Source organism: Asterias amurensis, chromosome 20, assembly GCF_032118995.1.
Source record: "Asterias amurensis chromosome 20, ASM3211899v1".
In the NCBI taxonomy this organism is placed as follows: domain Eukaryota; kingdom Metazoa; phylum Echinodermata; class Asteroidea; order Forcipulatida; family Asteriidae; genus Asterias; species Asterias amurensis.
This window is the reverse complement of record NC_092667.1, coordinates 5,979,494-6,006,230: the sequence shown is the minus strand read 5'-3', so window position 1 is coordinate 6,006,230 and position 26,737 is coordinate 5,979,494. Positions and strand designations below refer to the sequence as shown.

The window sequence follows — 26,737 nt, the reverse complement described above, 5'->3', positions numbered from 1 at the left end:
CTTACGCACGCACATCGGCATACGTGTACAGTCAGCCCCGGACACGATTGCATATGCAAAAGTGTCAGGAGCGGACAGTATTGCATGGCGGACACAATTGCATCTGACACCGGTCACTGTAATCAACACTCATAAAACACACCACAATAAATCATTGTTCTCTTCTTTAATAATTGTTACAACAGTATATTGACATTCTCGTTCAAAGTTCGCTTCTCAGCATTGAAGTTTAAGTGCTTCAATGATGATAAGCTCTCATTGGTAACAAGTGGAGCGGGGTGCCCAAGGGAAACCTTTCTTTCGGATATTGTTATAATATTAAAAAATATATATATATATTGACCAAACCAACAGCGGACGAGCCGCCAATTACAGGAAAGGATAAAAACAATTAGAAATATTCATATAGCCTATATAAAAACAATCTGATATGTACAAAGTTAACAATTAAAGAAGAATTATCTTAGGAAAGAAAACTAAAGCATACATTGAAGATTAAATAAAATAAAATAGGGAACAGAAACAGACCACCATGAACGACTGTGAAAATATATTAAAAATATATTTTAAAAGCAAAAGCCTACATTAAATTATAAATGATGTCCCCCATAATAATGTTATGTAATTACGTGGGCTACCCGAAGGAGGAGGATTCAAAAAGAGGGCGCTATCAGAAGACGTCTTAGCCGTATGGGAGGAGGGAATCTCCGGGTGACTCAATCTCCTGCCATCGGGTAACGGGGAAGAGATGCGTGTGTGTAACCTGTGGTACAAGCTTTATCTGGGATGTGCAGGCCTAGTAGATGTGGATCACTGTGGTTGATGATTAATCTCTATGTATTCTGGACCTACAGGATCATTGGAAGACTCATACACCGTATTTTCCACCCATCCAGAATCTTTAGGTTGGTTAGAAGTATCCTCATGTTGTGTAGTTTCTATGGCAGTTTGATCATCTCTGCTGTAGTCGTTGAGGTCGGATAGCTTCGCAAGACGGAGCGTCTTGTCTTCGTTTCTGAATGCTTGTGGAGTTTTACTTCCCGTTGTGCTGTAAGGAAAACAGAATTGAAATCAGTCTTCTCCAAAGTGAATCGTGTAATACCAAAGGTCACCCAGTCCCAGTGTGCGACAAGAGATTGTACCCCCCCATACGGTGAATTATAGCGCCCTCTATGAATCAACTTCCTTCGGCTCTTGTGAACAACAGGGGCACCCACCCTATGACACCGACCTCGCCTGTGGGTGATTTATTGTTGAAATTGTGCTGTAACCAAATCAACTTTTCTTAAGTCAATTTTCAAAAGTTTTTCGAAAGTCTGCAGTTCTTTTTCTCACCTCAATTTCCAGTAGCCGATTCCAACCAACGCAGCAATAAAGAGGATGCCAAACGCCACGGCCGCTCCTACCCCAGCACACGCACCTGTGTCTAGAAACAGCATAAAAGGTATTTAATAAAAAAATCATTTTGATCTGATGAAATCCTTCAAACCTCCTTGTGGGTAAAGACAGTTTGTATATAAATGTTCGTCATATTATTATATGATGATGAAAGTGTATTGGAACCATTTTAAAGATACGTCACTCTCTATTCATAAACAGTAACATGTTTCCAGTATGATACGGTTTCTTATACGTCTAACGTATCAAATTATTAATAACAAAAAACAAACACCCAAACAGACAAACCGACCAACAAACCCCCACCCCCCAAAAAACACAAAAAACACACAAAAAAAACCAAAACAACAACAACACGCAAACCAACTCTTGATTGTATTTTACCTGAAGCTTGCTCTTGAGTGTTCATCATCTCTGAGGTTACCGGTACCAATGTAGAAGGCTGAGTTATTGGAACTGCAACAAAATTTGTACAAAGTTTACAGCATCTTGTTTTTTATTGATCATTCTCATACGCCTGACATTTTGAAACGCATAATAAACCTTTTATTCAGAGAAAACTACATTTCCTGTATGGTTGCTTACTCCAAATCCACTTACGTTAAACGATAGACCAATCCCGTTTTATCCTGTTTTTGAACCCACAAACGTTTAACCAACGACAAAGCAATCCTGTTTTATCCTGTTTTTGAACTTTTATGAATGTTACATTTCCTGTCGTTGCTCAACCCTGTTTTTATCCTGTTTTTGAACCTCTATGAATGTTACATTTCCTGTCGTTGCTCAATCCTGTTTTTATCCTGTTTTTGAACCTCTATGAATGTTACATTTCCTGTCGTTGCTTACTCCAAACCCACTAACGTAAACCAACGATAAAGCAATCCTGTTTTTATCCTGTTTTTGAACCTCTATATGAATGTTACATTTCCTGTCGTTGCTTACTCCAAACCCACTAACGTAAACCAACGATAAAGCAATCCTGTTTTTATCCTGTTTTTGAACCTCTATGAATGTTACATTTTCTGTAGTTACTAACTCCACACCCACTAACGTAAACCAACGATAAAGCAATCCTGTTTTTATCCTGTTTTGGGACCTCTGGAATGTTACATTTCCTGTAGTTGCCTACTCCAAACCCACTAACGTTAACCAACGATAAAGCAATCCTGTTTTTATCCTGTTTTTGAACCTCTAGAATTTTACACTTCCTGTCTCCAAACCCACCAATGGTTAGTTTTATTATGGATTTTGAACCTCGATAGTATTGGCTTCCCTGTATATTGCCTATGCCTAAACCCATGCAACTAGCTTGCAACAGTGTTGCACGGGCTGCTGCCGCTGCATGCAGCAGTTGCTGCATCTGCTGCTGCTTGCTCCTACGGCTGCTGGCTTTTGTTTTAAACCCCTTTTGTTTTTGCTCCTCACCCAAACATTCAGGAACATCATTACTCCATTCCACTCCGTATCCTTTGAACCCCATTGTACACTGTATGGATGGTGCTCCCTGCAGTTCAAATCCGGTATTACAAGCAAACTCAACAATTGTTCCGAAATAGAAGTCATCCGCTGAGTGACGTATGCTACGGTTGCCATTGGAGATAGTTCCTGGATCATCACAGTAGCCAAGATTCGCTGAAAAAGTAGAATGTCATCGGAGTCTTTCAAAATGGAACCTTCTATTCGGCAACACCTGTGGTTACCGGAACCTTTTCATGGTCACACTGACTGGTATAGAAATACAATTAGGCCATATTGTTTCCAATTTTAAGCTTTACATCATGGTTCGAAGAACAGGGTTGATTCATTATCTCATTTGGAAAGAAGAGTGGGTTGAAGAGCCCTGGTCGCATGTTTGAGATATCGCCGAACTTCCAGAGCTATTATGCACAAGCACGACAAATAATCCATTTGAAATCAATAATCTAAAAGCCATTACTGTCAGTGACGCTTCTCAGATTTAAATTTTGGGGTATAAACACTGATTACATATGCATTAGTTTTCCTTGACCTCATCACTTCAAAGTGTAAATTGATTGTGAAATTAATGCTTTATACTATCAAAGGCTGCTGCACTTCTAATCAAGTACGTTTTTATTGCCATTAGAGTAATTACCAAAGGCATCACCGTCCCTTTAAAACTTAGTTTCAACAGCACTTTTTACTTCTTGATATATACTTGCCATCATAAATTGAGATTCTTTCTCTTGCACCACCACATGTTTGGTTTGAGTTGCCTTTGCAGATATCGTTACAATCCGATTCATCCTCACCTTCACTCCAGAAATCTTGGTCCCTCAGACCGTACCAGCACTCGTTGCCTTTCTGGGTCCCGGTGTATATGAACCCAAGACCCCCTTGGCTCCGGGACAGATTGAGGCACACCTCTGTCGTTAGGTCCTCAATGGTTTTTGTGTCTGTGAAGATTTGGTCCCGATCTCGGAAGCAACCTATATATCCTGGAGCTGTTTAATCAAAATTCCCAATGATACCAAATTAATGCTAGGTTTATATTTCACGAATGTAAAGCACTGGAAGTCCTAATAAGGGTTCTTATGGCAAATTCAGATTTGTGATGTACTCGGGTTTATTTCCCAAAATAGTGAATCTGTGACTAACCTTATATGATAAAAATTGTGTAAATTTAATAAAGTCATTTTATTTGATTTCAGGGCGAAATTTGAAACGTGACGTCATCGAACTAATCGGGTCTGGAATAAACTTGAGGAATGTGTTGTGACCGTAAACGTCTTTCCTTAAAAAGCTTGTTAATAAAGTTCCCAAAGCCCTTTACCCACCGTCTAACCTATCTTGATGTGTTTGTTGTTTTAATAGTTAGATCTATAAGAGACAGTTTTCTATTAGGGACCATGGATAAACTATGTCACGGGAACGACCGCGTCGCGACGCGTTCCTTCGCGTGACAAGTTGAACAAAAGAAAATCTACGGAGTGGAACGCGTTCTTCTCAACCACTGGGTCTTGAGGAAGACCCACTGTATAACAAAGGAACAATGGTGAGGCCGAAAACCACTGTGTAGTTATAATCGGCTTGTCTGGGTAGATATAAACCCAAGTTGCAATTTACGTAAACTGTCGTTTCAATAAATAAACAACAACCAACGATCCATGTAAATTATAATAACTGTGTCTCCGGTCTAGTTTATATTTTGACTATTTTTTTTTTCAAGTTACAAAAAGATTAATCCTAGCCCTTTTCACGCAATAAGTCAAAACACAACCGCAGATTAAAATATAAAAAATATTGCGTCTTTGCACGACCGCCATGCAAAATAATCCCCCAAAATACAACAGAATAAAACAAAATCAATAGGAAAAACATCTTACATTAAACAGTAAAACTATACCCTTTTTTGTACATCCAAGGTATCCAAAATGTTTCATGTTTGAACAATGAAGCCAACACGTTATGTAGTTTTTCTTAAACACGCTAAATATTCCCAAGGAACTGCTGAAAATTCACCACGTTGTTGACATTCGCAAGGTACCAGCAACGGCGCCAATGTTGTACGCTGGTTAGTATTGCAATTTTCGGACACCAGATTCTCCCGAAAGTCTTTATCTCAAGGCGGTTGTAACTAATTTCGTAAACTGTTGCGCAATTTTTCCAACGGAGGGCGGCTCTCCCGCTATCACATCGTTTAGGAAAGCCCTCTAGCGTTCAATGTTTCTTGCATTATAGTTCGTTGCACGTAAAGTAGTAAGACTACTGGGCCGGTATAATTGAAAACACTGTGTGTGAGTGTGTCGCTGGATATAGTGTGTTTGTGTACTACGATGTAATTTTGCGTTGTGTTTTGTGTGATTGCGAGCCGGTCAGCATGATTTCGCGGTACCTTTATGAACAAATCGTGTAAGTGTAATTATCTCTATAAACACGGGTCCTAATGTAATAATTAGATGTAGATACAAAATAAGTTGGCGATGATTTCAAATTTAAGAATAATAGTCACCACTTCAACTTGTTATGGCAGTAGCATATTATTGTATTGGCTTTGGCAAACTCGAGGGTTGGCTGTACATGGACATCTCCAACCAATTGTCTGGTGTATACCTGAGCTAGACCGCAAACACTAATCCTTCACCCCTTCGTGGCTTACTTGCGAGCTGCCTTGTCCACGTAATCTGAACACAAAAGGCACCAACAATAGAGTTCGATAATGAGGTACCTTAAAAATCAGTGAAGTGCTTAATCCATCTTGGGACGGGCGCGTGACAATTTTGGGACGGACTCGTTCTAGAACGAGTCTGACCGCGGGCGGCCGCGTTCTTAGTTTATCCATGGTCCCTTATATGAATTGATCTTGAAGCTTTTACTCATTGACCTTTGCAAATGACCTCAGCTGTTTGTCCCAAGTCACACGGTGCGTCCATTACACCAGCAGAATGTGTACATCGTTCCAGAGAAATCTCAGCTATAGTTGGAAATAAAATAAGAATTTAATAACATCAGAAACCTTTTTATTAGAGGTATTTATTATCCAGGTAAAAGGATGAATGAATCAGGGAAACATGCGATATTTTGAGTGCGTTTTTTATGAAACTGAATTAATATTAATTTGTTTTTGCCGAAGAAAAACCTTTAAGGTGCCACCATTTGTAAGTCAAAGTTATTGCATTAATTTAAATGCTTACTTCCATGACACTGGAATCCACTCACAGACCTCGAAGCCCCATCGAGGTACGTTCCCGTCATCGCCCTATCCACACCTGGGTACCCTAGCTCTCGGCAAACTACCTGACCTTCATCGAAGTCCCAATCTTCATTGCCACATACAGCAAGCCATTCTGACGAGTTTCGGTCCCAGATTTCGACCCAGCCAACATTCGGCGCTGTGTCCGGACCACCGATCAAACGAACATCTGCAGGAAAACCAAAGTATAGATACCTTTACAATGGCGGCCATCAATGTAAACCAAGGCTTGAAGGACAAATTTATAGTCTGGTTACTTTTTGTGTAATGACTTATTGGCATCATTAATGCTCTTGGACATAAGGAACATGACCAAGTTGGCAGCGTAAGTTCACTTTTTATGAGGCATCATTGGTTTCATATACAAATACAAAACAGATACAAAAACACTAATAATAGTAGCCCTATACCTTCATCAACATTATGTCCCAATAATGTGTATTATCAATAATGAATACCAAACCCCATACAAAAAGGGGTATGACTATTCAATTTTCATCATCCCAGCATCAATTTCATTGATTTGAATGGGATGAAATCAAAACAAGCTGACAGAATCACGCTAGGGGCAGAAGTGACTGGTATACCGCATGAAACTCTGCTCAATCCAGGAGATGAGAGAATGACTAGCGAGGAAAACATCAACACTGTTAGACCAGAAGGCAGCTGCATTGCGATCCCACACAAAGCCAATCTGCAGATAAAGTTTTGTAAAAAATGGAAATTTTTTAGTGTGTATTTTTTTGTAACATTATTCTTAGACACGCAAAACCAAAATGCATTTCACTGTACAAGACATCTACAAAACTTATTTATTTGGCTTTTATAGATAACTGCGAATCAGAAAGCACATTATTTTATGATAGAAAACGAATTTGAATGTACATTTAAATTATGCTCATTAATGAAATTGCATGTTTTGTGCTGCTGGTTTTACGAAAATGAACACTCTTTGAGACCTAATGAATTCAAGTGATCTAATTGGGTGACTGCTAACACTAGTAAAATTTATAGTACTCATTTTGACTGTTGAATGCTGGTGCAATGGAGCAGTCTTTTTCAAACGAAGTATTGAATGAACCATGTATGATTGTTGGTTGAATCTGGTCGGGCAAGCACTAACCGATCTCTAAAAATCCCCCTAGATTCGTAACTCATGCGTACTATGAATGCACTCTGCGTAAAATTAACTAGAGCACACTATACAAAAAATGACACTCACTATTTTGTTCAAAACTGTTTAAAAGTTGAAGTAATCGCAAAATACTCACAATAAGTTCACAGACTGCAGTAAAACTCGGAATCACTGCTTCATCATAATGGGTATTCTCTAATGGTTGAATTGGGATAATAGTCAAACTATACACAAAGGTGTGTCATGTTGTATTATTGGGTATGAGCTACCTCCATGTATGAGGAAGTGAGAAGTTTATGTTTGTGTTAAACTCATTTACAAACAAACAGTGTGGTGTTACCCATTAGACTTAGCATACAATAATATGGTGTTATGACATGCAGTGAATTATACGGAAGCAGAGGCCGGATGTAAATTGGCGGTCACAGCTACGGCTACTGGCTGTTGCTAGGGGTGTTGCTAAGGACTTCCTATATACTAGCCGTAGCCGTAGTCGTAGCCGTAGCCGTAGCGGTCAATTCGGACACTGACGTCCTGCATAGGGTGCCAGCTTGCGATCCAGGTCACTACTTTAAGGCTTCGGCTTACTTCATGGCTAGCTCGGTGAACATTGCTGCATTAATTGCTGCTAAACCCAGTCCTTTTTGGACAGACACCTTAAATTAATAGACAACATAGTTCATAGTTCAACCCATTCTAATGATAATTTAATAGTCAATCATTGTGGACACTGTCACTTCCAGGCAAAGAATCAAGAGCTCCAACGGTGGAGTCTTCCTGGTGTGAGTTTTATTTCAATGCCTTTTGGTCCCAGTGCTTCCTCCGTCGACATTGACAATCTTTCGGTACATCAGAAGCGAATTAGTGTGCTTGGTTGATTGTTCGCCATTTTCTGCTCGTCCTTTATCACTGTTCCATTCCAAAAAGGTAGCTCACCACCATTCAGGCGACTGAAAACTCTAGATGCAAGTCAACTATTACATTCTCAGTCGAAAATCAAATTTCAAACGGTTCAATCCCACCGCTGCACCCAAGAGTGGGCGTCTGTGATCGGCTATAACTGCGCCCGGCGGGCTGCGCCCCTGCAGCGTCTGCTGCAAGCAACTTGAGTTGAGTTCTGTGTTTGACAACTGTGGTATCCAGAGTTTATAAGACGGGGTAACACAAAATTGACAAATAACATTTTCAAATAATCGACTTGAAATGTATCAGCAATGCAGAAAGCTGTTTAGACCCAATTCTGCCTTGCACAATACAAGTTGCGCAAACGCACACTGCTGCAGTCCCCTACCCGCAACAAGTGGCAACTTTGCGCCCTCTTGTGTTGAAACTCCTGCCGAATGACCACACACACCTGGTACCCGGCACAATACACATGTTTCTGAACGAAGGTGTTGTCAACCCGGCACGAGTAACTTGGAACGCGGAAGTTGTTTGACGAAGTTTCAACAGAAGACTTACTTTTGGCAGAATGCCCCTTTGTTTCACTGTTTCAATGTAGATGTTTTGTTTGGCAGTTCTACGTACTCAAGTGTCATTGTTTTTCTTATAAGAAGCTGTAGGGTTTGAAAGCCCACGAGGGTGAGTGGAGTGTTAATATCTTTAGAAAAGGAAGTTAATAACAAACAAATCTTAGCACCCAGTGCTGAGTGCGTCCGTTCCGCACAGCCCGGTGACAGGTTTGTCAACGAACGAGTGACATGTCACTTGTCAGTGTCACTTTGCTTTATACAAATCTGGAGGGTATAATGACTATGGTGTTCAGCTTAAAGGAGACTTTACTTATGCCGAACAAGTGGCAGTGCCAGTGACTGACAGTCACAGTGATTCATGAAAAAAAACTTGTTTACAATTACATGGTTGAGGTTTGAGGACCGTCCAGCCAGATTTCTGACTGAGATTATTTTGTAAAAAGTGAACAAGAATGAATGACATACATTGTCAACGCTTTCTAAATATGATATTAAAAATTAAATATTATTACTTAGTCATCACTCCTTGTAGTTCCTTGTTGTTCTTGTCACTGGTACTTTGGTAGATCCGTATCTCATTTTGAGTAAATAAGATACTGTTTTTTTTTCATAACGAATGCAAAAAATCAAAATGGGGGCAGGGTGCATGAGGGAGTGCAGACAATTTTCTGTGAATCTCCTGCCCACTTTTAAATGCATTTATTATTTGCTATGAACAAAAATAGTATAACTCCACATTAGTAATGTGATGATTTGGTCATAAATGGGTGAAAAATTGCTGTTGGACTTGACATCTTTTTCATTGTTTTGGTTTACACTTCCCTAACATTTAACAATAACATTATTTATTTTATGTGTCTAGAAAAGAGGCCTGTGCCTAAAAAAACTTATTAATTTAATTTAAATGAAGCTTTAAATCATAATAATGCTCCTGGTTTGGCTCTTCAAGATGGTCTTTGTTGTGACTCTGTCTATCTATATTATCAAAGCAGAACCAATCCACAATGGGAAGCCTCTGCGGAAAATGTCAGAAGAAGAACAACGAACAAGGGACAACTAATAATGCTACGCCAGACTTAAAGGTGAAGAAGAAGAGACATCCTTACGACAAACCGGCTCCAAGCGCTTCTCCCTCAGGCATCATGTTTGGTCTTGAACCAGATTCAGGTGGTAGGTATTGCAAACACGCTAAAGGAACACGTTGCCTTGGATCGGTTGAGTTGGTCTTTGAAAAGCATTTGTAACCGTTTGTTATAAAATGCATATGATAGAGAGATATTTTAAAAGTAGAATATAATGTAATAGATGTTAAATTTGCATCGGGGATAAAGAATATTAATTTTGGTTTTTACCCATACACCGATGTGTGTTAGCACTGTATACTCAGTACTTTCCCGAGTCCTGTGAAAAAATATCACAGGCATGTTACTCGGGTGGGATTCGAACCCACGACCCTTGCAATTCTAGAGCAGTGTCTTACCAACTAGACTACCGAGGTTGCCCGGCAGCTAGAGGCAGTTCGAATCCTATGTTTTGGCAGCGGGCATCGCAACGATATAATGATCCACACAAGTATCACTTGAAATTGCTTGGTTTTCGTTTTACCCCGTCGACTAATTTTCCTTAAAATTTTTGAATCCCATAAATGGCCAACCGTGTTAGTTCGCAAAGTAAAAAGAAACCCACGCAATTTCGAGGCAAATTTGTGTAGATCATTGTATTCTATTTTTAAAATATCTTTCTAACCAAATGCGTTTTATAACAAACGGTTTCAAACGCTTTTCAAAGACCGATCCAAGGCAACATGTTCCTTTAATTCACAGCAACTGGCCCCTCTTTTTTGATATTGTGGTACGTCTTACTGTATGAAGCTTAGGGTGACCAAATAAAAACATGATTCATTTGACATGTAGTGCTTTGAATACTTACATTTTAGACGCACTAAGCGCACTTAGCGCACTAAGCTCCTGATAAGCCCCCAACAAGCGCTCAACAAGAAGGGCTGTCCAAAAAGTTTCCTCAAAACAGACAATTTGAATTTCTTTTTAGATAGTATGTTTTATGTTAGCATAAATATGTTAACTGCTATTCTGTGATGTTTCATTTCATTGTCACAATTTGTTTTTGATGCTTATAGTTCAGAGCGATGTCTTTATGGCGTTATATAAATACGACGCTCGTACTGAAGGAGATCTCACATTTGTTTTTGATGCTTATAGTTCAGAACGATGTCTTTATGGCGTTATATAAATACGACGCTCGTACTGAAGGAGATCTTACATTTGACAGAGGAGACAAACTATGGATCTTGGACTTCAGGTAATAAACAAAGTTTCTTAAACAAAGTTTCGTAAACAAAGTTTCTTAAACAAAGTTTCTGTGGTCTTGATGAAATGGCGGTATATAAAACATTTTTTTATATGTATGTATGTAAGGGAAACAAAAACCCAAACAAATACACCACAGACATCTCCAGTCTTGTGCAGTTGTTGTTTAAAAAACAAAACATTGTGGATATTGTGAAACAAAAGATAACATTTCTTGAATGTTCATTCTGGTTGTGAAGCCAAGGACTCACAGAGAAGCTACCTTAATAGCACTACTAGTCAAAGACAAAGAAGGAAGTTTCAGTTTTAGATGTAGGGCAAAAAACCACAGAGAATTCTTAAAGATCACTCGTTTTTTAAATAAAGTTGCAAAATCTACAACAAATAACATATTCCAAGGACAAACTGTTTCATATTATTGAAATTTGTTACTTTTCTTTCATGGCAGTGGCGAGTGGTGGCTTGCCAAGTCTATCCTAACGCAGAAAGAGGGCTACGTCCCAAGTAACTTTGTTGCTCAAGTCAAGAGTCTGGATGCTGAAGAGTAAGTTATCTGAATCTAAGCTTATCAGTCACCTTATTTATTGTAGTTTCAGTCTAAACCAGTCATGATATTCTTCCTACTTAGTTTTACAGTCAACTCTTGTTATTTTAGTCCCAAGTTGTCTGTGTGATGTAATTCTCTACAAGAATACAATACAAAAACATACAACTTACACATGGAAAATGATCCACTTACAATGCGCGAAAAAGTCCTGAGACATCAAATTGGTTTTAAGCTGAGCTTAAAAAGTACTTTTAAGGAACTACGTGTTTTACGTGCAGTGGTAACAAATTCCACAATAATTGAGGAGTAGCTGTAGCTGTCCCCCCAACTTCTTTTGGAACATGGCTTTAAAGGTTAGGGCTCTTGATGATTGCAGACCAAGACGAGTGACAGAGGGAGAGTGAATAAGGCAAGAAATGTAGTCTACATCTACATACACAGGGCACGAAAAGTTGCACATTGAATGATAATAATTGAGTAGCAACTAAGACATTTTGCGGAGCATTTTGCTCTGCTATACAAGGGAAAATCATTCACTGAAACAGTTTATAAAAATGTAAACAAAGTTACATGAAATCGCCAGAGAGTGGCAAGATGTAACAGGTACCCAGCACCTCTAAAGGGTCATCCTACAACAGTTGAAGAAGGGATGGGGTGGAGGAGGAAAGAGGAAGGGGAGGGGCAAAATGGACAAAAAAAGGTCTCTCCATACCGGCAGCTACAACAATGGTAGTTAGAAACCCATGAACAGACGTCGTCAATTGAAAGTGGAATTAAACGAAAGGCATGCGTTTGGTAATAATAACAATAAATTGTCAGGTGCACTATACTAAAAACATTCAAAGGCGACGGTCTGGAAGAAGTCAAAGATTTAAAAATTAAAGTATTGTCAAGATGTTGGAAAGCAAGCACGAACACTTAAAATTAATGGCAACAAAAAACCTTTTCTTTTGGTCGAAGTAAAGTAGCTTTCGATAGTATAAAGCAGTTTGAGAACCATTTCGCTTCAAAGTAATGTAGTTATGAAAAAATTTACAAATTTTATCCCCCAAAAGGAGTCTGAGAAACTTTTCTGTCTTAATCATTTAGGTCACAGGTTAGTGTTTTTTTGTGTGATGTACATGTGTACAGGATTAAAACAATCAAAAGACTATAAAAAAAACCGAAGGTAACAAAAACTTATTCGGCCTATCTCTCTGTTCTGTAGAGTACATTCCCTAAAATTCATCGTCAACCTTTACAAATGATAAGATCACGTTGCACACAAGCCTGGTACATGTAGTACTGCGTTCTGTTTGCATTGATATGACCCTTGGACTTATAATAATCAAACATGATCAATTGTACAAACTGTGTTTTATTTGTTGAGGAGAAGCAGTCATACTTATATCATGGAGGGGGATGAAGGGGAATTTATAAAAAATCTGTGAACATTTTTTGCTGCTTTTAAAGACAGTGGACACTATTGGTAATTGTCAAAGACCAGACTTCTCACTTGGTGTGTCTCAACATATGCATAAAATAACAAACCTGTGAAAATTTAAGCTCAATCGTTCATCGAAGTTGCGAGATAATAATGAAAGAATAAACACCCTTGTCCACATGAGGTTGTGTGCTTTCAGATGCTTGATTTCGAGACCTCAAATTCTAAATCTGAGGTCTCGAAATCAAATTCGTGGAAAATTACTTCATTCTCAAAAACTACGCCACTTCAGAGGGAGCAGTTTCTCACAATGTTTTATACTGTCAACCTCTCCCCATTACTCATTACCAAGTAAGGTTTTATGCAAATAATTATTTTGAGTAATTACTAATAGTGTCCACTGCGTTTAAGGGAGGGTATACCTAAATTAATCAAAACTTTTGGTAAGAAGCACTGCAGCTGCTGTTAATAATTTAGAACATTTTGAGAAATGAATTCCTTCCAAGGAATGTGGTTTTAGAGAGAGGGATTCAGAAACATTTCAGTTTGAGAAATTGTTCTGCATGGAAACGTTCTTTCTGTGTGGACGTTAAAGATATTTTCGTTGATATCTCAAAAACACTACCACCTTTTGATATGAAGATTTCACATGTTAGTTTTATTGTATAATATAGAGAAAGATGCCTGAGTTTGCTGGAAACTTAAAAACTGGGTTTCCAAATTGTTCACTTACAATACTATTTCATTTAAATGACAGATAGAACAGGATATCAAAATTTGCTGGAATCTTACAAAATGGGGTGTAAAAATTGTTCACTTTTAATAAAGTAAATGAGGGATGGGGTGACCTAAAGACACCCAGCCAAGACGTAAACACCCAAAAATCAGAAGTAAATCGGGCTATGCCATTTTAATATGAGTAGACTTGTTCAATTAAGGTTTTGAGAGATTGATGGCCCGTTGCATTTAAGTCCAGTGGTTGAGCGATCTCGTTTATTATCTCTCGTCATGTGTTTTTTTGACCACTCAATCAAATCTTTGATTACACATCAAGGGTAAAGTCTTGAAGCATAATTCGCGGCATTTATACATTTACAAAATTGGCAATCAGTTCAAGTGAAAATTGATTGATCAACAAATACTCACGTCAAGCTGTGCATGTTGTTTTTAAGGAAAATGCAGTACACAATACATGCAATTATATTTTGTTGGGAAATTTTCCATTATATCCTGCCACAACTTTCTCACTTTCTTTTTGTAAAAAAAAAAAAGGAATGTCTCCTTTGAGTAAATTATACACTATTTGATTTCATAACGGGAAAACAAGTGGTGGCAGGATAAGGAAGATATTCCTTCATTAGGCCTGTATAGTTGCATTCCATCCCTTGTCCAAGCACTCAACAATAGCTCTTGATTTTTGTTCACTCAGTTGGCTTGCCTCTTGTCCCCAACCCTTTGCTCTGTGCCTTTAATGTGACTTGCTGTGCAATTTTTTGTTTTATCTAATTTGTCACTGGCACTAGCTAGTTTGCCCTTTTAATGTATCAAAACAAATTGTAATTCTTAATGTTTTTTTTTTTTTCATTTTTAAACATTTATTTTTATTTTTATGAATCTCTGTATTTTAAACTCAATTCAGCTTGTAGCTGCGATGTTTGAATGTGTTTTAATGAACTAATAATAATAATAAATAACAACAACTTTTAAATTTTCTTTGTAAATAAATGGGTCTTATTTTTGGAGCCTACTCCACAATATTCTTGTAAAAAATAATGAGCACTTGTAAGCAGTGTGTATGAAGCAATATATAAATTTTGATTATTTATTAAAAAAATATAATAGAATATTGAAAATGTATTATTATTGCTGATAATGATTATTATTCATAGGTTAATATAGGTTTTCGTGGTCAAGTCATTCTCTTATAACATTAAGTGACTCAATTCTCCTTAAAGCGCCAGGTTAAGTAAATTGTGCTATGTTGTTGTTGTCGTCTACAGTTGGTTTTTCCGGGAGTGCACACGGAGCGACGCAACAAACCGCCTGATGAGTGCGGGTCTGAGACCAGGAACGTTCCTCATCAGGGAGAGTGAAAGTAAACCAGGTACGAACCAATCCTCTCCAATAATTCAAGTTCTAAACCCAAACTCCGCCCCCCCTCCCCCTCCATAAAAAAAAGAAAAGAAAAGTTGTGCAAGTTTAGAACCCAGAATACTTGTCATGGAAGAGTGTTTCTGGTTCCCATGGCAAGCACCCGCGTTACAGGTTTCCTAAGGCTTGCGAGCTACAGTGAAAGAGTAGGGGTTAATCCTGGTGTTTCTGGTTCACATAGCAAGCACCCTCGTTACAGGTTTCCTAAGGCTTGCGAGCTACAATGATAAAGTTCACTTATGAGGCATCCTTGGTTCGTTACCACAAAATATACAATAATAATAGCAGTGGCTTCTTATAGGCCTATAGCGCGCATCCGTCACTCAGTGATGCTTAAGGTGCTGTAACATACAGTATTTCCTGCAAGGTATGTGGGACTACTTTTGAATTATTAGCTACTCCTTTTACATAGCACCATGCAATGGTTTACAAGGTGCTGTAATAGTAATAATATTAATCAATTTCATATGTTGGAAATCTCATCTGATTTTTCTAGGAACGTACGCTCTTTCTGTTAGAGATGAGAGTACAGGTCGAGTCAATACTAAACATTATCGCATTCAGAAATCAACCGACGGGACAGCGTTGTTTTACATCTCACCACAGAAGAAGTTCCCCACGTTACAAGACATTGTGGAATTCTACAAAAGTAAGTAAAGTAAATCTCATTCTCTGTGTAATGGTCATTTGTTTTATTTTATTATTATTATTTATTCGACCAATACAAACAAACCAAAGTTACAATAGTATAAGAAAGAACATTTACGGAAAAAAACGTTTAAAAAAAAAGAGCAAATAATAAGGAAAATAAATACAAATTAAATACAAAATTATATAAATTATTTGTACTTGAAAAGGTGATCACTTGTTTGGAATTTTGAAAGAGTAAATTCAATGCCATACTCTAGTTTTCAAGTTATGTAGCACACTAAGCTAAATCAATCACAAGAACCATCTCTGCCCTCACAGGTACCATTTACCACTGGGTGGAGAGAAGCATTTAACCATCTTGCTCAAGGACGCAAGTGTCATGACCTGGATTCAAACCCACATCCTGATGACATAACTGGCAGAACTTGAGTCTGATACACTCAACCACGCGACTGTGACACGCCATGCAAACCATTTATACAAACATAACCATCAAACCAACACTACTCCACAGATATTTACACACATTGCTACTGCAACCTCACCTAATTATACTCCAAAGTTTAAATTCCTACTTATGATCTCTCTCTCCTTGTAATTTCAGATGACAATTCGGGATTGTGCTGCCCAATCACAGACTCCTGTCCGAAGGAAAGTCCAACAACGAGGACCCTAGCCAGGGATGTATGGGAGGTAGACAGGTCCACTATGGTTCTGGCATCCAAGCTAGGATCAGGACAGTTTGGTGAAGTCTGGAAGGGTTAGTTTGATCTAGTTTTCAAATCTTTCTAAAAGGCTCTGGACACTATTAAAATGATTGTAGCATGAAAATCAACCAGAGAGCTGTTATGGTAAAACATTGTGAGAAATGGCTCCCTTTGAAGTAGCATAGTTTTGGGGACAGAGGTAATTTCACACTCAACTAATAAAAGACTTCAAAGTTTCAAATCAGGACTGCTCATGTACATGGCAATACTGTGAACCATCTCCTCCATGGAAAGTTTATCTTTACCTTTTCTTTTTTGCTTAGCGATTTGGAACGGCAGTACCTCAGTTGCAGTCAAGACTTTAAAGGAAGGAACGATGTCGCCGGAAGCTTTCCTGGCGGAAGCCAACATCATGAAAGAGATGAGACATCCAAAGCTTGTTAATCTCTATGGTATCTGCTCTGAAAAGGTAAACAATTGTCCAGTTTGTAACCCCCCCCCCCCCCCCTGTATTTCCACTGTTAGTCATGCACACTTACTTTACTAATATGGCATGTCATGGCTGAGCAGTCTTGACACTCTGGTCTAGTTTACTGGACTCAAGCTCTGGTGTTTCTGATCAGCAGAGTTTGGGTTCAAGTCCTGGTCTTGACACTCTGGTCTAGTGCACTGGACTCAAGCTCTGGTGTTTCTGATCAGCAGAGTTTGGGTTCGAGTCCTGGTCTTGACACTTGTGGTCCAGTGCACTGGACTCGAGCTCTGGTGTTTCTGATCAGCAGAGTTTGGGTTCAAGTCCTGGTCTTGACACTTGGGGTCCAGCGCACTGGACTCAAGCTCTGGTGTTTCTGATCAGCAGAGTTTGGCTTCAAGTCCTGGTCTTGACACTTGCGATCTAGCACACCAGACTCAAGCTCTGATCATACTAGTGACATCTGATCAGCATGTATGTGGTGGATAACACTAGAGGATTCTGCCATGTTTAGCTGCGTATCTCTAACTATTTTTATTCAGATTTCCTAATGAGCTAAACTCTAGTTTAATTATTCTCACAGGAACCGATCTACATAGTGACTGAGCTCATGAGTAATGGAGCGTTACTCACATACCTCAGGGAAGGCAATGGAAAGTATCTCAGCCTTAGAATCTTAGTCGACATGGCCGCTCAGGTTGGTTACTTTTTACTATTTACATATAATGATTGCTTGATAATAATAATAATAATTGTGGCTACTTATATAGTGCACATGTCCGTCACTCAGTGACGCTCCTGGCGCTGTAACATACAATATTTCCTGCAAGATGTGGGACTACGTTTGAATTATGAGACCTAAATGATGACGTTTTTCAAACAGGATTACAGAAAATAAAACACAGAACCATATATCAAGCTGCAGAAATTGTCTTCCAAGATCTTTACTTGTGTTTCACTCCTAGGCTATGAGCAAATCCAAAGTGAACATGCAAGCTGGCTGCCTTATTTTCTTGCTAGCATGTGAAAAACGCTAAGGCTGAAGCAAACTGTTCTGCTATAGTTAGCAAAGAGAATTACTGTGCTATGAGAAATGGCCCCAGATAACTATCTTTGTACGAGTAAACACATCAATAAGTAGGTTTTAAAATTAACAATTTTGGCGGGGGGTTGGGGGGTCGAGGGTTTGTGTCTTTCTTTTACTAATTACTAATGATTAATCCCTCAGATTGCAAATGGGATGAGCTTTCTAGAGATTCGAGGATATCTTCATCGAGATCTAGCGGCCCGTAACATCCTAGTAGGAGAGAATAACATGGTGAAGATAGCAGACTTTGGTCTAGCTAAGCTCGTCTTAGAGGAAAACTACGTCGCTAGGAAAGGTTGGTATAATAACACAAATGTTAAACCCAGAGATAATAATGGAAAAAAAACACCCTTGTCACACGAAGTTGTGTGCTATCCGATGCTATCGCTACCTCAAATTCTAAATTTAAGGTCTCAAAATAAATTTCATGGAAAATAACTTTTTGTTGCTCACAATGTTTTATACTATCAACAGCTCCCCATTGCTTGTTGCCAAGTAAGTTTTTATGCTAAAAATTATTTTGAGTAATTACCAATACTGTCCACTATAAGGGTAAAACCCAAATACTATTAATACTGAATTACATTTGTCCCTCTGTTGATGGGTTTCCTTGCTATTTCTTTGGCCAACAGGAAATAAGTTTCCAGTGAAGTGGACAGCACCAGAAGCTGCCCTGTACGGCACCTACAGTATTAAATCAGATGTCTGGTCCTATGGAGTCTTACTGACTGAGATTGTCACCAAAGGAATGTTGCCGTATCCAGGTACGAATCAAAACAAAAATTAGGCCCACTTTCATAGAGCAGCTTAAACAGCAAATATTGCTTACCAATTTTCTGCTTAGCAAAAAGGAGCAGGTTGCCATTCACAGATTGTACAGAATTACGGAACCAGGGAGTTGAAATAATATTCTTTATCCACGATGTAAATTTATTAATTTGGTGAGGATTCAAACTGCCTCAGGCTAGCTCGGTGGTCTAGTGGTAAGACATCTGGGCCCAATTTCATGGCACTGCTTACGAATTCTGAGCTTACGATCATGATTCCCCACTTACGTGCAAGCGCCGAATTTCTGCGCTAGCCTTGTAAGCGTAGAATGCCTAGTAACGTGGAGTACGCACGTGCACAAGCCCAAATTCGATGCTAACCCATGAAATACGCTTGCCGTAAGCAGAGAATTCCCTGCTTCCGTAAGCACCAATTCTGTGCTTACGGTAAGCAGAGCCATGAAATTGGGCCCTGCTCTAGCAATGCAAAGGTCATGGGTTCGATACCCATTCAAATAATATGCCAGTGGATTTTTGTTCCACTAAACTTTGGAGAAGTACTGAGTGTAAAGTGCTTTACACACCAAATAATAAGTTTGAAAATAAATGTGCATTTTTCTTATTTCAATTCCTTAATGTTTCAGGATTATCAAATGCCGAAGTTCTGGAACAAGTTCAACACAGTTACCGAATGCCCAAACCCCAGCACTGCCCCGACTCGCTCTACAAACTGATGCGCAAATGTTGGCACAAAATCCCACAGGACCGGCCCACGTTTGAATTTCTCTACAATTATCTCGATGACTATTTCGTCTCGCAAGAACCTGAATACAAAGACCCGGAAGGATTTTAATGACGGAGTAACGGTGAGCGTTGAAACAAGAATAATACAACTGCTGCCATTTTTTATTTATAATGTGACGAGAGTTTTGATTTGTATAAAATCAACGGATGGTGTGATTTGGTCAGGGATGGCATGTCCCTTCGTTGCTATTTTCTCGGGACCACACTTTATCATGTTTTGCCTCGTAGCTAATTTTTTAAGTAGGCTGTCGTAATAATCATGTTAAAATAAGCAATATTGTTTAGAGTATTATGTTTAGGTGACAATAGTGCCTTGTGCAATTTGCTTATTTACCTTTCTACGCTTTTTTTGAGAGGTGTGGATGATTTTTAGTCAATCAGACGTGTCGCTGTTATTGCCATGGTTTTGAATGGTGGAAGAAACAATGCCAGTTTGCAATACTAGGGCCTATGCATGTAGTGATTGCGTCAACTTGGTACACAGTGAACCCTCCTACTGTTTGATCATTCAATGTTGTCCACTGTTGTTATTAATCACAGATAAACTATGCCAGGGTTAAATAACAAATTGGAAGATGAGTGAAATCCATACCGCCTCTGTTATATAATTGTTTTTGTGACATGGTCTATTTATAATTGTTCACGGACCAAATTAGGATGTAGTGTTTGTATCTTTGTATCTGAATCTAAATTCTAAAGTCCGCAAAGCATCCTCATGGAAACATCACACCAAATGTTTGTAGAAAAAACAATGAAGAAATTTCAGTTTTAGAAAACTTGTTTCGGGAAAATCCACACAGTAAGGTAGGGACTGAAAAACAACTGCTCGATTAATCGTGCCACCATGACCACAACAGAAATAGTTACTACTTTCTGCTCAGCAAACCAATTGTGTCGCATTAGACTATTCACAACAACTTGAACTACTTATACAAAACACAATCAGACATCAGTGACACAATCCTTCAATCCTTTCAGAGCAAATGTTACTATATTGCGGGTATTTTGAATTATGGGAAGGCAGTGACGATTGACACATGGTCTCTAGTGGTGATAGTACATTGTCTGTAAGGCAGTGTAAACTACATGTAGCCAAATTATTGCTCGACAATAAAAATCATGGGAAAATGCAGTGACTTTTTCATTATGTTGTGAGCAATCGGTTAAGGTTTACCACCCAAACTGGAACTTGAGACGTCATAGAGGGCACATTATAGTTGTTTGGGATTGATAGGCCTGCCACAATAGGACTGCTATCCCTGAGGTCAAACCAATAGCTATGTGTACGCACTGCGCATAGCTCTCGGCCAATGATTGGCCTTCCTCGGACCTCAGTGAGGGCGCTGTTTTGAGCTTTGACATGTAAAGGGGTATGTTGATTTTGATTTGGTCAAATGAGATGCTCAAATTTAGGCTTCTTCACAATGTTCATACAGTAGCGTTTTGAATAAGGGATCTGCATGTCAAGCTGAAGTTGGATAGAGTGCACAAAGTAGAATGTTGATTCCAACGAGTAATACATAATAATCACAGACTGGAATGAGTTAGGTGGGTAATTAATTCGCCTTTTAGCAACTGTCATTTCAACTTTTCTTTCTGATTTTTTAGCTAGTAGAAAGCCATTTTAAAGTAATGTAAGTCTTATCACGTCTGACATTCAATAATCTGAAAAACGGATAAGAACCACCGCATGTAGTGAATTGATAATTATTCTCTCACTACAATCATCATGTGTACGACTAGCCCTCCATCGATTCACAAAATGTAAAGGAGAAATAAGCGCTACAAGGGCTTCGACCAGAACAGTGTTGACATAGCAGTCAGTTGGATATTGGCTATTATCAATAAATATGTAAACTAAGTAAACTATGTACAAAGATCAACTTGACGACAGCTATACATTGTAGCATAAAATTATAACATGTGAACTCAGAAAGTAATATTGTTTATTCAGTGAATAGATTGCAGAGAATATAAGTACCCCCCCCCCAAAAAAAAAAAAAAGAAATAAATAAATAAAAAAATAAAAATAAAAATAAAAATCCTCTCAAATTCCTGAGGTTTCCAGAATGCAAGATACAATAGGAGGGGCACACCATGCTTAGGGGGAGGGGAGGGGCACATCATGCTTAGTGGGTTGATATATTGTTCTTTTGGTTAGAACAGAGGCACGATCGAACCAGTGCCGATATTTAAACAGCAATTGTCCACTCTTTGAAATAATTGTGACATAATCAATGCATTTGTAATCTTTAACAGAATGGAATAATTGTGACAATGTGTATGATTATCTCTTAGCCTATTTAAAATAAGAGTTCAGCATCGAACTTGACTTGTGAGTCATCGGGTTGTTGGTTCGAATCCTGGTCATGATTTTTTGAGCAAGTAACCTTACTGCAGTTGCTTCTCATCAGGCAGAAGTAAATGGGTACCTGTGAAGGTAGGGATCATTGATGAGATTGATTAGCAAATTGATTAGCAACCCCTGTGCCCATTCAGCTGTTGATGGTGCATACTCATAAGGAGTTGATATGATTTCAGGAATACTTTAGCATCCATTGAACTGGGCTATTGTTATTGTAAAGCGCTTTCAGGGGCCAACTTGGCTTAGAAAAGTGCATGTAATTAATACAGGGTATTATTTTTGATGGTTGTTACTATTACACTGCAGATGTACAATGTTAGAGCAAATTTAATTAGAGCACCTATAATGTAACTATTGTCTTTCAAATCTGTCGAAAAATCCTACATTTATCAACACCTTGGGGAGTGTAAAGTAGTAACCAAAAACCTGCTAAGCACAGAAAACTTGTGCTTAGTAAAATTAAGTACTGTACACTTATCAGTGCTGTGACCGATACCCAACTCATTTTTTGCTTTTAAAACGTTTAAGCACCCCCCCCCCAAAAAAATGCTGAAAAGTACTGAGTCATCAAAACGTACTCTGTGTTATGAAGCAGGGAATGAGAAGTTTGGTCAAATATGAAAGTAGACAATGCAACTAAATGTTGAAGCTTTTTTGATTTTCGTTCTTTTCTTCTTGTTGTTTTTGCTTGTTTTGATGGTGCATGGGGAGTTTATGTACCAGGGGATCTGTAAATGCCCAAACAGGTTTACATTTCTAGTAAGGTTTGTTGTAATGCAAGGTACATCAATTTTCTCTCTTATGAGTTGTGATGGTTTCTGAATAGCAACTCAACGTTTCGATCAGTATGCTTTGAGTGTCTTCAGCAGAATACTGTTTACACGGATTTCTATTTGTTGTCTTTCATAGTGTTTTCCTTTGCGAGGAATTTTCTTCTTTGATTTGTATACGTTATTTTGTATGTAGAGTCAGGCATGGATGCTTAAGGCTTGATACTTCATGGAGGTATTGGAGGCGATTGTCTCTATTGCCCAATGGAGAAATTGCCTCCGTTGCCCCAGGGCTTAATTTCATAGAGCTGCTTTTAAAAGCAGACAATTTTGTTTAACAATATTGCTAAGCGAACATAAGCAGGATACCAGACACAAATAGACCATGATGTGAATGTTGGCTGATAACCTTACTCTGGTAAGCATAATTTTCTTGTGCTTAGCTAATTCTTTTGGTTACGCAGCTCGGTGAACTTTGGCTCTGGTTCTTGCCTTTTTGCCCCCTAGAATTGTTCAAAAACAAATAAAGGACAATTTGCTTTACCAAGAAGAAAACGCCTTGGTGCCCTTGCCCAAAGCATCAGGCCTGACTCTGTTAAGAATTTTAACAAAATCTACGAATTATGTTGAAATGTGTAAATGTACATAATGATTTTAAGCTCTATAACAAACAGTAAAATATTGTAAATGTATATTTTTCTTTATCAAGTTAAAGTATTTGTACATATACAAAATATTGTAATTATCTCAGTTGTTTCATCATAAACTATGTATCCGGAAGGAATCAAATAAATGTATTAAAATTTACTGGTCTTTTTTAAGGACGTTCTTTCATTAAAACATGTAGGTTAGAATGTGTAACCTCTTGATACAAAGTTCGCTGTTGTCTTAAATTTATACTTAAGTCTTGGACACATTTGCATCATCGCCCTGTTAGTTATTTTGTCAAAGTTGTAAATTTATGAGTAATTGTTTAAAGCAGTGACAGGTATGATTAAACTGTATAAGATTTGTTGAATTTGCAATATTGAGTGAACTGAATTTACATTATGTGAAATAAGGAAAACTTTTCTTCATCATCGATGTTATTGTTATTATTTATTTGGCCGTTGATACGGTGGCGACGTGGGGAATCAATTATCCTTATTATTAATTATTACACAACAGTTGTTAAAAAGAGCAAAACTTATGTTTATAATGGTGATAAAATTATAAACGAGCCAAAACAAAAATTGTCACAAACCATCAAGAATGAGGTCGCAAATGCAAAAATGAAATGACTGTGAAAGTAATCATATAGTATGGCAGAGATAGATCAAATTTAATAGAAAAAAAGACAAACTTACCAAGGTACTTCTTTCTTGAGATGTCCATGCCTACCATGTGGTCACTGATCCTTGTGGGGAAAGCATGGACTCTACAGCTAACTGGCTGGCCTCTTGGCTGGTCACAAATTCCCACTAAGAAATAGTATCACAAACCTCCAATGGACATCCCACTAGTAGTTTCTTTAACTAACATCCTAGTATAAGTCCAAATTGAGTAGAAACAGGTGTATTTCAACTTCCAGGGTGTCCATAGCTTGAGTGAAACAAGCAACTTCCAGCAAAGAATCTTACAGACTAATGAACCACTTGAAGACACACCACATTGCGATAGGTTCAAAAAAGGTACCAGTCTATCAGCTTTCTTCATGAACAGCCAATTGGAACAAGACTTGGTACCAGTCTTGAGGAGAAAGTTTCAAAATAGTGGAACACAAACTGGGATAATAAATTAAATTGGGATAATAAGTTAAACTTTGTAGAATTGTTACCCTACTTAAGTCCAATTAGATGTTTTACCCTAAAGTCCAATCTCTTTTTAAATTTAATTCAATAATTAACAAAGACCAGGGCCCAATTTCATAGAGCTGCTTAAGCAAAAATATTTGCTTAAGCAGAAATTTCCTTGCTTAATAAAATCAGAGTGCCGGCAAAGACTCAACTCAATTGCTATGCTAAGTAAACAACAGCTAAATACAAGTCACAAGCAATGTATATGTTATGAAATTTTGTCCAGTAACATGTGTGAAATAAGCCAGCTATTTTCGTGCTTAAGCAAATTTTTTGCTTAAGCAGCTCTATGAAATTGGCCCCAGAGACCAGCTTCATAGTGCTGCTTAAGCAACAAAATTAGCCCAATAAAAAATATGCTTACCAAAATAAAGTCTTTTAAAATTTAGTTCAATAATTATTTAAAAACTTTAAAAAGGACGAGCCAAATTTCATGGAGCTGCTTAAGCAATAAAAGCAGCCCGAGAAAAAATTTGCTTACCAAAATAAGGTCTTTTTAAATTTAATTCAATAAATATTTACAAACTTTAGTAGTAAAGACAATAGCCCAATTTCATAGAGCTGCTTAAGCTATTAAAAGTAGCCCAACAAAAAATCTGCTCACAAATTTTTTTTTTTTTTAAATTTAATTCAATACTTAAGTAAAGACAAGACCTAATTTTTTTTATAGAGCTGCTTAAGCAATAAAAAGTACCAAACAAAAAATATTCTTACCAAAATAAAGTCACAATCTGAATAACATTTTTAATATACCATAACTGTGACTGGTATCTTTGTAATGTTGCTTAGCAGAAATATAAGACAATTTTCATAATCAACTCCATGAAATTGGACTCTTCAGCTGTTTATTCCTTGACCCTGCCCCAACTACTAAGTAACATTTGTAACAAATGAGAAAAGTTATTAACAAAAACAAGTAAAAGTCAATAGAGTAAGATTATTAATGGTTTATTTATTCATCAATAATAAAAAAACAAAAAAACATTGGCAGTAAAAAAAACCTGAACTGTGGTCTTAAATTTACAATTTGGCAGTTAAAGCGATACAAAAGTAGAGAAACATTAAAATGCACAAACGACACAAAACCCCCAAAATAACAGGGCAAAAGACCAAGAATTGCACAAAAAACACAAAAATCACAGAACACTCCTTAACCAGATCTGGAAAGCATTGCATATGAACAACAGTTAAAATCAAGGACAGCAAAAAAAAAAAAAAAATGGAATGAAGATATTATTAAGCCAACCTAAGATATTCTTGTACAATATTTTGTGTTTAAACAAAACTATCTAATCTAGTTGTGAGCTTTGAAAAGTGCCCCCAAATATTAATGATGTTTAAATAAAATTATTGGGGAAAAAATAAGTACAAAGAAAGTCAAGACTAAATTGCTGGCTGCAAATTTCCTGCCTATTTGTCAGGGGAAGGAAAACTCAGGGCCAACCCCAGACCCTTACCCTAACCTTACACCAAACCCTAAACCCAATCCTATAACCATATAATAATTACAATAATAATAATTTATTCATTGATATTGAGCCCAGGAAAAAAATATCCTATACCCCTATCCCTTAGCCCAGACCCTAGATATGTGGCAGAGGGAGCCACCACTCCCCCTAATTTTTTTTAAAACAATTTATAACCATGTTTCATTACTCAAACCATGTGTAATTTGTGTGGAAAATCATTGATTGCTTTGTAGACTTTTCCATTTTGGGTTGCAAGTGCAAGAAAAACATTTTGTTTAATTTATTTATTAGTTTATTTATTTACGTGGCAGTATTATTAGTTAAAAAAAAACCTTTCTTTTTTAGTTTCAAAAAGTTATCTTTCATCTAAGGTGTTACATGAAAAATCAGCCACCTGGGTTCAATTCATAGAGCTACTTACCACAGAAATTTTCTTAGCATGAAATTTCTTCCTTGATTAAAAAAGGATTACCTATACAAACCAAATTTCTATTTGTTGCATATTGCTTGTTACTGGTATTTAACTGTTGTTTACTTATCCTGAAAATCATGTAGAAGTTTGGTTGGTAATCCTGTTTTTATCAAGGCAAAGACTTCATGCTAAGCAATTTTTTTGTGCTTAGCAGCTCTGTGAAATTAGGCCCAGGGT

General features: G+C 37.7%; 2 protein-coding genes across 6 annotated transcripts; one reads left to right on the top strand and one right to left on the bottom strand.

Moving 5' to 3' along the window:
• Nucleotides 1-151: 151 nt before the first annotated feature.
• LOC139952165 (uncharacterized) lies at nucleotides 152-24,529 on the bottom strand. Of its 3 annotated transcripts, none has more exons than XM_071951167.1 (9): nucleotides 24,131-24,529; nucleotides 6,697-6,803; nucleotides 6,051-6,278; nucleotides 5,741-5,830; nucleotides 3,579-3,860; nucleotides 2,824-3,030; nucleotides 1,783-1,854; nucleotides 1,336-1,426; nucleotides 152-1,048 (listed from the first exon to the last, which is right to left on the bottom strand). In XM_071951167.1, exons 2-9 carry the CDS (start codon nucleotides 6,779-6,781, stop codon nucleotides 811-813), a joined length of 1,293 nt encoding a protein of 430 aa, XP_071807268.1. In that variant the 5' UTR covers nucleotides 6,782-6,803; nucleotides 24,131-24,529; the 3' UTR covers nucleotides 152-810. The 3 variants fall into 3 exon arrangements, with proteins under 3 accessions (XP_071807268.1, XP_071807267.1, XP_071807269.1); XM_071951166.1 differs by lacking the exon at nucleotides 24,131-24,529 and adding an exon at nucleotides 7,381-7,580; XM_071951168.1 differs by lacking the exon at nucleotides 24,131-24,529 and adding an exon at nucleotides 7,381-7,580 and having other exon boundaries at nucleotides 3,669-3,860.
• Nucleotides 8,649-23,809, top strand: LOC139952164 (tyrosine-protein kinase Yes-like). 3 transcript variants are annotated; one of them, XM_071951164.1, is made up of 12 exons: nucleotides 8,649-8,825; nucleotides 9,706-9,886; nucleotides 10,936-11,035; nucleotides 11,492-11,587; nucleotides 15,014-15,117; nucleotides 15,661-15,813; nucleotides 16,420-16,575; nucleotides 16,846-16,991; nucleotides 17,575-17,688; nucleotides 18,220-18,373; nucleotides 18,711-18,842; nucleotides 19,490-23,809. In XM_071951164.1, exons 2-12 carry the CDS (start codon nucleotides 9,721-9,723, stop codon nucleotides 19,696-19,698), a joined length of 1,530 nt encoding a protein of 509 aa, XP_071807265.1. In that variant the 5' UTR covers nucleotides 8,649-8,825; nucleotides 9,706-9,720; the 3' UTR covers nucleotides 19,699-23,809. The 3 variants fall into 3 exon arrangements, with proteins under 3 accessions (XP_071807265.1, XP_071807263.1, XP_071807266.1); XM_071951162.1 differs by having other exon boundaries at nucleotides 8,650-8,825; nucleotides 9,709-9,886; XM_071951165.1 differs by lacking the exon at nucleotides 8,649-8,825 and adding an exon at nucleotides 8,947-8,987 and having other exon boundaries at nucleotides 9,709-9,886.
• Nucleotides 24,530-26,737: the final 2,208 nt, after the last annotated feature.

Bases quoted from the DNA above. Each gene is read 5' to 3' on its own strand.
- LOC139952164 (XM_071951164.1), top strand. From the start codon at position 9,721: ATGGGAAGCCTCTGCGGAAAATGTCAGAAGAAGAACAACGAACAAGGG. The intron at 15,118-15,660 runs GTACGAACCAAT...TGATTTTTCTAG, and splicing joins GGAGAGTGAAAGTAAACCAG to GAACGTACGCTCTTTCTGTT. The intron at 17,689-18,219 runs GTTGGTTACTTT...TTAATCCCTCAG, and splicing joins TAGTCGACATGGCCGCTCAG to ATTGCAAATGGGATGAGCTT.
- LOC139952165 (XM_071951167.1), bottom strand. From the start codon at position 6,781: ATGCAGCTGCCTTCTGGTCTAACAGTGTTGATGTTTTCCTCGCTAGTC. The intron at 1,855-2,823 runs GTGAGGAGCAAA...ATTTTGTTGCAG, and splicing joins TGATGTTCCTGAATGTTTGG to TTCCAATAACTCAGCCTTCT. The intron at 1,427-1,782 runs GTAAAATACAAT...TGCTGTTTCTAG, and splicing joins CACTCAAGAGCAAGCTTCAG to ACACAGGTGCGTGTGCTGGG.